At 48.3% G+C, this 12,283-nt stretch overlaps 1 protein-coding gene across 1 annotated transcript in view; it reads right to left on the bottom strand.

The window, feature by feature from the left end:
- The window catches only part of LOC103212489 (protein HIRA), a 149,156-nt gene that overhangs the window by 34,600 nt on the left and 102,273 nt on the right, over positions 1 to 12,283 (bottom strand). Inside the window, exons 18-23 of the mRNA XM_042783375.1 lie at positions 6,477 to 6,625; positions 4,056 to 4,217; positions 3,381 to 3,439; positions 2,912 to 3,017; positions 1,403 to 1,525; positions 437 to 600 (exon numbers count right to left, since the gene is read on the bottom strand). Of these exons, the coding sequence (XP_042639309.1) occupies positions 437 to 600; positions 1,403 to 1,525; positions 2,912 to 3,017; positions 3,381 to 3,439; positions 4,056 to 4,217; positions 6,477 to 6,625 (763 nt within the window). The remainder of the gene's footprint in view (positions 1 to 436; positions 601 to 1,402; positions 1,526 to 2,911; positions 3,018 to 3,380; positions 3,440 to 4,055; positions 4,218 to 6,476; positions 6,626 to 12,283) is intronic.

Below are 12,283 nucleotides of genomic sequence, written 5' to 3'. Positions count from 1 at the left end.
GGGGGTTCGGTTCTCCAAGTCTGTGATCCCTGGCGGGGGGCTCTCCAAGTCTGTGATAAAGGGCAAGAACCAGACCCTTGCAGCTCTGCTCCTCCACAGAAACTCTTCCCACGTGTTCCTCCTGGCCGCCTGCCATCCACTCCTCCTGGTGTGATGAAGGAACATCTTCAGGACCTTCTCCACTCAGGAACTCAGAACCTGTGATGGGCTGGGCCACCAGCTGCATGACCCTAAACACACCTCAGGCTGGGAGATGGGGGTAGAGGGGTCCACTTGGCTAAGGGGAGTAGGCAGCCAGGGCATCTGGGGATGACTGTGGGGGATCGTAAGGAATGAGGGTGCAGAGAGCCTTGCTTTATTGTACCTCTTCCCTGATTCACAGAGCTTAAGAAGGGTCATGTATAGATGGGTTGAGCTGGGCTCGGAGGAATCTCACCTTCATTCACGAGGTACCGTGCATAGATGAGGAGCCAATGGCGGTATTCATGGCTGGACTGCAGGCTGAGTGCTGCTGCAACCTGATTCTCCAGGTAGGCCAAAGTGGTCTCTTGCTGCACTACGTGAGGCATGGAGAAGAGGCGGGCAGCCTGCCTTCCTGAACTGCAAAGATCAGCAGAGTGTGTATGGTGAGGCCGCGGGTACTGCCTAGGGGCAGAAGGCTGCTGCCATGTGCCCAAGGGCACCAGCCAAGAGCTGGCAGGACCACAGGGGCCAGAGCTGCCTAGGCCTCCCCTGAGGCCCACCAGCCAGTGTGGTGGCAGGCACAAGCGACTCCACACTGGCCTAGCTGCTCCCCATCGCAGCCACGGGCCTCCTGGGCACCTGGCCTCCCAGGAACACCCTGCCCTGATTGCTCTAGACCAGCTGCGGCCGCCGGCAGGGACCCTGACACAGGGGCAGCACCTGGCCTCCCAGGAACACCCTGCCCTGATTGCGCTAGACCAGCTGGCCGCCGGCAGGGACCCTGACACAGGGGCAGCACCTGGCCTCCCAGGAACACCCTGCCCTGATTGCGCTAGACCAGCTGCGGCCGCCGGCAGGGACCTTGACACAGGGGCAGCAGCTCAGCAGTTCTAAGACATCAACTGTCATGGGTCCCTTTGACCCCAGCCCCTATCTTGCACCTGCCATCCAGGTTTCTGAGATGCCCACGCCCCCCAACTCAAACTACTGCCCAATACAAGTATCCATGACCCATAGCACTCCGGGACAACCTGGGCTGTTGTGACAGGGCTGTTGTGTATTGCCGACACGGGCCCACAACCCTCAGCACCCCTGGCCTGCCAGTGGGCACAGGGGTGGACAATGAGGCCAGGCTAAGCAAGGCTGTGCTTACACCAACCAGAGCCACTTGTTAGGGGCTGGACTGCCAAATGGTGGCCATGGTACTCAGGTCACGTACTTGGAGGTGCGGCCCTGAATGATGGCTAACGGTCCCGAGCACAGCATGGCATCTTGGGATGGCAGGCTGCTCCTGAAGTCTGCACACTGGGCCAGTGAGTCTTGCTTGTCAGAAATCAGGTTCCTAGGAAAGCAGAGATAGAAGCCAAGCTCAGAAAAACCAGGAGGCCTAACAGAGGAGGCTAGCAACGAGGCCACAGCAGAGTAAGCACCCTGCTTGTCACAATGTCAGAAAGCCAGTTCAGGCTGAGTGTCACTGTGTGACAGACAGATGCCCCATCAATGACAGGTTTCATAGTAACTGGCCTGGTAAATTACTGTCTCAAAGGAAAAATGACAATGAGGGTTGCTGACAGGGCTCTCGGGGTGAGCATTTCAGATGCATGGTCTCGGTTCCTGATGACCGAGGCTGTCCTCAAGGAGGGGCTCACACTGCCTGGGCCCTGGCCAGCTGCTGAAGAAGCCCACTCTTGTTCCCCCCAAGTCTCTACAGTGGCCCCAGGCAGTCAGCTCTCACAGCACCTCTGGACCCTTCACATCTTTGTTAGGAAAAGGTCTTTCCATTCTTTTTAAAAATCGAGTACCTTGGTAAACTCTCTTCAAATACAAAGATGTCAATAAAGACTCTACACTTGTCTTCTTAATCAGCTTTCTTGCATTATACATTATAGTAAACACATATACTGTATCATTACACATACGCATGATACAGTTTTCTTGCAATCCGCCCAATGCCCTCACATAATAGTTTCCTACATGTGCTGCGTGAATATGTGGATGCACGTTATGTAGTACGTTATGTGCAAAAATATATGGTACAACATGTTTTGCAACTTGAGGGGAAAGAATACTAGACAGCAATTGTTGGAGTTTTTTTTTTTTTTTTTTTTTTTAAACTCAACAAAGAACTCTCAGGGTGAGCACAGAATTGTGCTTGACAACACTTAACAGAAAAGAGGCTGGAAGGACCAAAGGTACAGACAGAAGGGAAGAATTTCTTAAAGAGTGGCTGGTACACAGTTCACATACATCAGACATCTGGTTAAGATCTTTGATGTATAAAGAGGTTTTACAGATACAGAAAAGAACTCCAAGTTCCAAAACGAGTAGTGGAAAGGTACAGATACTCCACTTACGGGGGGGTCACTGTGCAACCTTACTAGATGGCAGAGGGAGCAGGAAAGGCCACTGCACCTATTCAGCTTACAGAAACTGAATGGTGTGAAGGTGACTCCCCTCTGCTGACGGCCGTAGAGGTGAGTCTGAAAATGTTTCAAGAACCCTAAAAATGTTCACATTCCGTGTTCAAAAAACCCAGTGGAGCATGTCCTGGTTGGTTTGAGCTCCATCTTCCCTGGCAGACAGACAAACACGCGCCCAATGCTCAGGAGACGTGGAAGCAGGGTCAGGTCAGCCCAACCACCAGGACCTGGGCCTGGCTCACTCTCCGGCTCCCAGAGCAGACTGCCACTCTCTCAGGAGGTGTACCGCCAGGGGGCAGCTTGCTTACCATGTAGAAAGAGATGGATTGAAGCAATATGCCTTCCCATCTGATAGGTTCATCACTGGAATCCCATGCTGTGTTAGCAAGATTTGTGACACCGTCATATCACTTCCTGAGGGACAGCAAAGGAGTAGGTTCCAGATGTGCTCTGACCAGACCAAGTACTTGTACCAAAGAGAAATCTGAACCATAGCTCCCCACAGCCTAGCAACAGGCCCCTCCACACTGACTTTGAAATGAGGGAGTTGCTGCTCTATGATGTGTGTATGCCATCCTCACTGTCACCCACTAAGCTCTGGCACCTCTCAAGGGCCCATTCAAATGTGCTCCAGGAGACACAGGGTCTGCTTCGGCCGTGTAATGTCCCACCTGCCTCAGTGAGAGCAGTGGGAGTCCTCCCGCAACAGAACCGAGACTCGGTCGGCCCTGCCCAGCTCCGCTCGCAGTGGACCGGGGTGGCCCGTTCCCAGGTTACCTGCCAAGATGGAATGTAGAGACTCTTCTTTCACCACCACCACTTGTTTGTGAACATTCCTGGGGGGAAACAGGAAACACCTGACTCTCCAACCTTAGAAAATACGTCAGAGTGTGCTGAGGACACCAACCTCAACACCACCGCACTTCCCTGTGCAATCCTAGGTGTGGGCTCCCAGGTGTGACCCCCGATGGGAGAGGCGCCCCGGGATGCAGAGGCTTCTGCTCCCCACGTGCCTATGTGCTCCCTTTGCAGATGTCTAAAGCAGAGGGCCCAGGCAACAGAGCACCGAAGCCCACCACTTCTGCCACCACTACCTACACGCTCTGGAAGAAGTCAGCTGGCACAGAAGCCATGCTAGAGTCCAGCTAAGAGCCTGCTTCTCATGAAGCTGGGACCAGGATCTGTGACCTGGAACATACAATTAGCCACTCCTATCACATGGAGCTGCTGCCTCACTGCTTCTGGTGCACTTCCTTGACCCCTCACCCAGCACAGGGGCCAACACAGTGTTGTCTGGTTTCTCAGGGCCTCCTCCCAGGCATTAAGTCTCACCAGGTCAGAGGGACTGAGAGCGTGTCAGCTGGGTTCCTTGCAGTGAGAAGGCTTAAGCAATGGGACCTGCAGCCTTTCTGCCTACCTGGACCCCACCCCACCCTGGGCTTGCCCTCTCACCAGACAGACAGTGTAGCCGCAGCTGTGAGCGCCATGACGTAGGAGCCTGTGCAGTGCAAAGTGGAGATCGGGGACGGCAGGAGGATAGGAGGAAGGAGCCGGCGGCCACAGGTGGAGAACACCGACAGCATCCTCTTTTCACAGGCAACACACACTACGTCACTGAAAAGGCAGAGAGACAGGAGTTACTGGATGTCTGGGAGTTGCAGCTGAGGCAGCAGCTCCTTCTGAGACAGGCAGAACCTTCACTGCCCAGGCTCTGCCTGTGCCCAGCAGGACAAGCCCGGTTTGCAACATCGCCTTCCTCTGAGCGGGTGTGGCCTAAGGGAGGGGACAGGACAGGACCTGCCATGAGGACAGAGGCTGCTGAGGACCAGGGATGGCAGAAGCCTAGCAAAATGTCTGATTAGAAAGAGACACGGTTGTGTTGCTCAAGCTTTCCTGAGCTCACACTAGCACTGGCTTAGGTCATGTGTCCCTCGGAGGACTAACCGCATCTGACAATTACCCAGGGAAGGGTGCCTTGTTCACCAGACAAGCCCCACACAACAGTCTCCTACCTACAACTACCCATACAGGTCTTGGGAAGATCTCTGCGAAGACAGGCTAGGAAACTGCCGGGACGACAGGGCACATCTCCACCAGGGACACCAGAAGAGTACTAAGAAGGCCATTACAGGTTAGGGTGGGAGAGGTGTGTCTGCTTCACGAGACAATGTGTGTTCTGAACTGTCGAATGTCTCTCCTTGAGCGACTGCAGGCCCTTCAGATGTGTCTCAGCATGAGCAGGCTGCTGTCCTCCTAGTGAGAGCCAGAGGCCTCGGGTGAAGCCTGAGCCTCAGACCTCAGGCAGCTGAAGCAGGTGAACAGCCCAGCCCAGGCAGGTCCTGGTCCTAGCAGACCACACAGAGCCCTCCTTCATACCAGTTTGATTCTGCTCAGCTAGTACCTGCGGTCTGCACTGGAGGCCCTCCCCGCCCCAGGCTTACAGCAAGAAGGTCTGCTAACAGCTCTGTCAACTGGCTGTCCAAGAGACACTGTGGTTTTCTCGCCTCTGAAAAGAGAGAGGCAAGTGGGAGTTTTTTGTTTATAAAGTGTCTGTTTTGAGAGTATGAGTGAGAGAAAACTTTTGAGTAGGACCTGGCAGCAGAGAATTCTCTGTGGTGAGATGACTGAACTCAGTCTGCTCATCTCTAAGCATCTGAGCCTTCCTCAAGCCAGCCCACAGCAGAGAAAGCCATCATTCTTGCCTGCAGCATCAGGGCAGGTCTACAGGCTGCCAGGGCTGGGAAGAACTGAACAGGCTGGCCACGCCTCCCAACAGCTGCTGTGTCACCGTATGGGAGGCCATGGTAACGTCCCTCACATCCAGCTGGTATGCATTACCTGCCCTGAGACCACAGAAGGAGAAGGGGGCCCAGAGCAGCACCCAATAGGCCTCTCTATCCTTTACAAATCTGCTGACCCTAAGGAGGGCAGTGAGAGAGGAACAGAATGGAGTGTTTCTTCTAGGCCTAACCCCACAAACTCAATCAAAGCCCATGGAAACCCTGACCTAGAAGATAAGGCCAAGTGTTTGCAGACACTTGTAAAAGCACCTTACATGTAAACCCATGATAAATCATAAAGGGACTCATTAAAATAAACGTATGTAAGACAGCCATCTTTGTAAAATCTGTGTAAGAGCATCTAACACATGGTCCTTAACCAGGGGCCATGAGCCTCTTAAGGAAGTGATGCAAACACTGGGCCGTCTCTCCAGATAAAAGCAGGTGCAGGGCAGAGCTGCATGCAGCTCTAAGGGTTCACGGCTCCAAGGCCCACAGGAAGACACTAGGTTGCTAACCTCTGAAGTGAGGTCTCCCCTCAAAATTCAGAATTGGGGAAGGACTGGGCTGGAGACTTAAGGGGCAGTCAGAAACCTGCCTGACCTCCTTGGACAAATATCTAGGGTCAAAGAATTAAGCAGCTCTCAATCTGGAACCCATGACTTTGGGAATCCAGTGCAGACACAAGAGCCAGACGACTTGGTTTCAGATTCTGGCTTGGGTCACCCTATATGCCTCAGTTTCCCATCTGTAACCTGGGAATAATAATGCCAACTTGGCTGAACTCTGGACTCATCTCAAGGACTGAGATGGCAAATGCACAAGCTCGGCCTGAAGCACGGCCGGCGTGAGCTCTCTAAGGGAGCCAGCATATGGGGGGCAGTGCACCTCCCCCCAGAGAGGGCCACGTCCCAGGACAACAGTGCCACACAGCACAAGCTCACCTGAAGCATGGCCGGCGTGAGCTCTCTACAGAAGCCAGCATATGGGGGGCAGTGCACCTCCCCCCAGAGAGGGCCACGTCCCAGGACAACAGTGCCACACAGCACAGTATGGAAAAAGCTGTGCTTGGCTAAGGCCCCTCTGCCCTTACCAGCTGCCAGCGGCAGTGAGAATCCGGCTGGTGAGCACCGTCTCCCACTCCTTCCCTTCCCGGTTACACTTCAAGCGACTCAGCTTCACACCCCCCACGGCTGTCACGTCGTTGTCCACCTCAATGTACATGGAGGGGTCGGAGCTCACCTGGAGGGAGGAAAGGGAACACTAAGTCCTTCTAAGGGGCAGTGAACCCACTCAGATGGTGACTTGGAGCCAGATCCTGAGGCATGTGGAAGGCAGAGAGGCAGACAGAGCTAGCTGGCCGGCAGAAGAAGGTGATGGGCAGGAGGCAGAAACAGGGCTGGACAGGAGGCAAGAGGTCTGCATGCACTGGTTTCTCATGCATGTGGCCAAACAGACAAAGAGAATCCGCACCAGAGCTACAAGACCTCAAAAGTCTCATAATCCAACCACCTCATTTTACAGGTGAGAACATGTCGTTTCTGAGAAGGTAAGTGACTTGCTCAAGAACACACAGTAGGACTTCTGGCCAAAACGGTAGCTTAGTCAGATGCACTACACTGATCCTCTATAGCAAAGACCCGAGAAATTAAGTGAAATACATACTGAAGATAATCCTGGAAGCCTGAGCATCAAATGAAAGAATAAAGAATTAGACTCAACACTGGAGAAGAAATGACTGAAAACAGCAGACAAGGTGACAGAGCAGAGGGTCTGGCCAGCAGGGTTGGCACATCAGGTCCATCCTAAGACAAAGGTAGCAGCAGTCCTGGGTGAGAAGCACAGAAGACAGCTTCACAGAGTCCTCACCAGGGCAAAGAGTAACTGTATAGACAAAGCTGTAGGGCAGCGAGCTGCCACCTGCTGGCTGTAGACAACAGGAAGAAGTCGGGTGTCCCACTGGAGACTAGAGAAGCGTGCTCCCTCTCCCCTAATCCTTGTGGTGATTAGTGGCATAAACCCACATGTCCCTGTAGCCCCAACTGCCTAGGATCAATATACCTCCGACTTAGCCTGGACTGCCTCCGCTCTGCCCCGCCAACCCCACCGACCAGCAGCAGGCCACTTCAGCACAAGAACAGCTACTCACCTTACCCTTCCTGCTTGCCAACCCGGCAGAGCAGTGGAGAACAGTCCAGTGTAAAGTTGGCCTCTTGTCCCACCCCTCTCACATGCCCACCCAGCTCCTCTCCTGCAAGACACAGTAGTAGTGCAATGCCACGTACACGTCTGCTACTCACCTCCCTTCCACCACTCGCCTTTTCCCACCACCTGGCAAGGGGCAATGAGTGCTTGACAGCACATAGGCCTGCCTTTCACTCCCAACCCTCCTACCATGTGAGCACCAATGGCAGCAGGACTGTGCATGACTCCACCTCCTACTCACCGTACCCATCTGACAGGAGACGGCAAATGTGCACTCACTAGGCAGAAACACCTGCCATACCTGCCACCCCACCCACTCAGTGAGTACCACTGCCTGTTCCTGAGCCACCAGACCAACCACAGACAGGACAAGCAAACAGAGGCTTTTGCTCACACACCCAGCCGCTACCTCACCCACCCAGAGACAGGAGGCAAGTGATGCAGTGTGGCCCAACTAGTGACCAGAGTAGCATGGCTATCTTGCCTGTCTGGATACATCAAAACAAAGCAAAACAAAAAATGAGGATGCAGCAAAAATACAGTTAATAAATAATAACATCTTAATGCCTTGGAAACAACAGACAATTATCAAATCTCCTAAAGAAGCGGGACAAGATGGCTCCAGCCAGGAAACTTCCCTGAGGAAAAAATGATAAAGCAACTACTGGATAAGGAATAAAAAAAGACTTATATATAGGACCCTCCAAGAGATCAAGGAAAATACAGACAAAATCAAGGAAAACGTAGATAAAACTCTAGTTCAGGAAAATAATATAACAACAAAACATCAAAATAAATAGAAAATTAGAAATCATACAAAAACAGCAACTACAGATTTAGATGATAACACTATAGTTTTAGAAATAGATAACACAATAAAAGAACAAAGGAATAGAATTGAATCAACAGAAGCCAGGCTCAATGAAATAGAAGACAAATCCCTTGATTGTTAGAGGAACAGTCACAGAAAAGTATGAACAAAGACTAAGAGTTATGTGGATACTATTAAGAGTAATAATTGATGTGTGATTGGAATTTCACAACTCACTGGTATTGATTCCAACTCACAGCTACCCTGTAGAACAGAATAGAACTGCCCCACAGGGTTTCCAAGGTTGTAAATCTTTTTGGAAGAAGACTCTCTCATCTTTTTCCCACAGAGCAGCTGGTGGGTTTGAACCACTGACCTTTTGGTTAGCAGCCAAATGTTTTAACCACTATGCCGTCAGAGCTCCAGTTTCACAATAGGAAAAGACAAAAAAAAAAAAAAAAAAGCATAGATAAAATTAGCAAAGATTTGCTGGCAAAAACTGTAATATCATGGATAAGAAAATAATCATCCAAGAAGTTCAATGAACTCTAAAAAGGATAGAGCTCAAAAGAAAATCACCAAAATATATCACACTTAAATTTTCTAAAATCAAACACACAATTCTGAGAGCAGCTCATGAAAACCAAAACGTTACCAACAAAGAAGAAACAGTAAGACCAAGATCTGATTTCTTGGCAGAAACCACCTAGCTAAGAAGGGAATGGAATGACATATATAAAAACCTGAAATAAAAAAACCTGTCAACCAAGAATTATATATCCCATTGAGGAAAGTAGCAGGGTACAAGAACATGAATGAAGAGAAATAAAGAAAGCAATATCATTTAAATTAACCATCCAAACAATGAAGTACTTAGCAAGAAATCTAACCAGAGAAATAAAAGGCTGATAGAAAGAAAACTACAACCCACTATTACAAGAAACCCAAAGAAACCCAAAGTGGAAGACTATACCATGCTTATGGATAGGAAAATTAACACTGTGAAAATGTCAACGCTATCCAAAGTGATCTACAGATACAACGCAATCCCCATCCAGACTCCATCATCTTTCTTTAAAGAGATGGGAAAATTAATCACCAACTTTATATAGAAAGGAAAGACGCCCTGGATAAGTAAAACACTATTAAAGAACAAAAAAGCAGGAAGCCTTACACTCCTTATCTCAAAACCTACTATACAGACACTGTAGTTAAAACAGCCTGGTACTGAAACAGTATAGTCATTCAGACCAATAGAACAGAACTGAGAACCCAAAAATAAATCTATCCACCTATGGACAGCTGATCTTCGACAAAGGGCCAAAACTCATTAAATGGGAAAGGAATAGTCTCTTTAACAAATAATGCTGGCAAAACTGGATATTCATTTGCAGAATAATGAAACAGGAAATGTATCTCATGCCATATTAAAAAAAACCCCTCAAGTTGGATCAAAGATTTGAACATAAAGACCATCAAAGAAAATATAAACACAAACTCAGGGGTCCTAATTCCAGACATAAACACAAAATTGAATATAACTAAAAATGCACACATACCAGAAGACAAAATATGATGACTGGGACCTCTGAAAAATTAGACACACATGTGCATCAAAACTTGGAAGGAAGGTTAGGCAATCTACTTCTGTAGTGATATCACCTTGGAAACCCAATGAGAGATCACTATGAATTGAAATAGACTCGATGGCAGTGAGTTAGTGCATCTAAAGATTTCACCAAGAGTAAAAAGAGAACATACAGACTGGGAAAAAAAATTGGCAACACCGTATCAGACAAGGGGCTAACTGCTAAAATTTATAGAAAACTTCAATACCTTAACAACAAAAAAACAAATAATCCAATTACAAAACAGACAGAGGACATGAACAGACACTTCACCAAAGAGGATATTTAGGCAGTTAACAAACGTGTGAAGAAATGCTTGCAATCATTAGCCATTAGAAAGATGTAAATGAAAACAACGAGGCATCATCTCACCCTAGCACTAATAGTGAAGTTCATAAAAACAGAAAACAACAAAAGCTAGCAAGGGTGTGGAGAGACTAGAACACTTACATACTGCTGGTGGACTGTAAAATGTTGCAAGCACTGTGGAAATGGTATGGTACTTCCTTTAAAAGCTGTAAACAGAAATACCATATGATCCAGCAACCAGGTATATATCCTGGAGAAATAAGATCCATGACACAAACAGATACATGCACACCCATGTTCAGCAAGGGTCAAGGATTTCATTTTACTTGGATCCATAATCAACGCCCATGGAAGCAGCAGTCAAGAAATCAGATGACGTACTGCCTCGGGCAAACTGCTGCTAACGATCTCTTCAAAGTGGTTAAGAACAAAGACATCTTTGAAGACTAAGGTGCACCTGACCCGTAACTGCATACGCATTTGAGAGCTGGACAATGAATAAGGAAGGTCACAGAAGAACTGATAGAATTGAACTGTGGTGTTGGTGAAGAATACTGAATATACCATAGACTGCTAGAAGAATGAACAAATCTGTCTTGGAGGAAGTATAACCATACAACCAGAATGTTCTTGAGGTGTAACAATGGCCAGATTTTGTCTCTCACACTTTGGTCATGTTGTCAAAAGGGACCAGTGTCTAGAGAAGGGTACCATGCTGGGGAAAGTAGAGGGTCAGCAAAAAAGGGGAAGACCCTCAATGAGATGGACTGAGGTTATAATGGCTGCAACAATGAGCTCAAGCACAGCAACACTTGTGAGAACGACACAGGACCAGAGAGTGTTTCATTCTGTTGTACAGAGTTGCCGTGTGTCAGAACTGACTCAACGGCACCCAAGAACAACGATGCGCAACATAAGCAAAGATGCTGAAGAAGAAAACATAGTAGACCTCACACTTCCCAATCTCAAAACCTACTATACAACCACAGTAGTGAAAACAGCGTGGTATTGGTACAACAATAGACAAACAGACCAGTGGAACAGAACTGAGAACCCAGAAATAGATCCATCCATCTATGGACAGCTGATCTTTGACAAAGGACCAAAAGTGTCATTAACAAATGGTGCTGGCAAAATTGGATATCCACTTGCAGAAAAATGAAACAAGATCCATACCTCACACTATACACAAAAACTAACTCAAGATGGATCAAAGACTTAAATGTAAACCCAAAACCATAAATTTCACCAAAGATAAAATAGGGGCAAACCTAGGGGCCCTAATTTGTGCCATAATAAACTATCAAGCATAATCCAAAATGTACAAACAATGGAAGAGAAAACAGACTAGGACCTTTTACAAATTAAATTCTTATGTGCTCTGATACTGTAGTGCTTAAGGCACTTGACCACTAACCAGAAGACTGGTGGTTCAAACCCACCAGCCACTCCTTGGAAGGTTGGGCAATCTACTTCTGTAGTGATAACTGCCTCAGAAATCCAAGGAAGGGTTGCTATGAGTCGGGTCCGACTTGACGGCACATAACAACAACAACATGTGTGCTGAAAGACTTCTCTAAAAGGGTAAAAAGAGAACCTACAGATTGGGAGAAAATACGCCTATGACATATCTGACAAGGGACTTACCTCTAAATTTTAATAACTTTAGTAAAGTTTTCTACTTCAACACCTCAACACCAAGAATACAATCCAATTCAAAAATGGGCAAAGGACATGAAGAGACACTAAAGATAGAGAGAGGGCCAACAAAGACATGAGGAAATGTTCATGATCATTAACCATTAGAGAGACACAAATCAAAACAATGAGGTATCATCTTACCCCAGCAATAACAGCAAATTCAACAAGACAGAAAATAACAAATGCTGGTGAGGATGTGGAGAGACTGGAACTCTCATACACTGCTGGTGGGATTGTGAAATGGTA

This window comes from Orycteropus afer, unplaced genomic scaffold, assembly GCF_000298275.1.
Source record: "Orycteropus afer afer isolate SDZICR_OR568_19922 unplaced genomic scaffold, OryAfe1.0 scaffold00986, whole genome shotgun sequence".
Taxonomy (NCBI): domain Eukaryota; kingdom Metazoa; phylum Chordata; class Mammalia; order Tubulidentata; family Orycteropodidae; genus Orycteropus; species Orycteropus afer.
The sequence above is the reverse complement of the archived record's forward strand: the minus strand, read 5'-3'. Positions and strand labels throughout refer to the sequence as shown.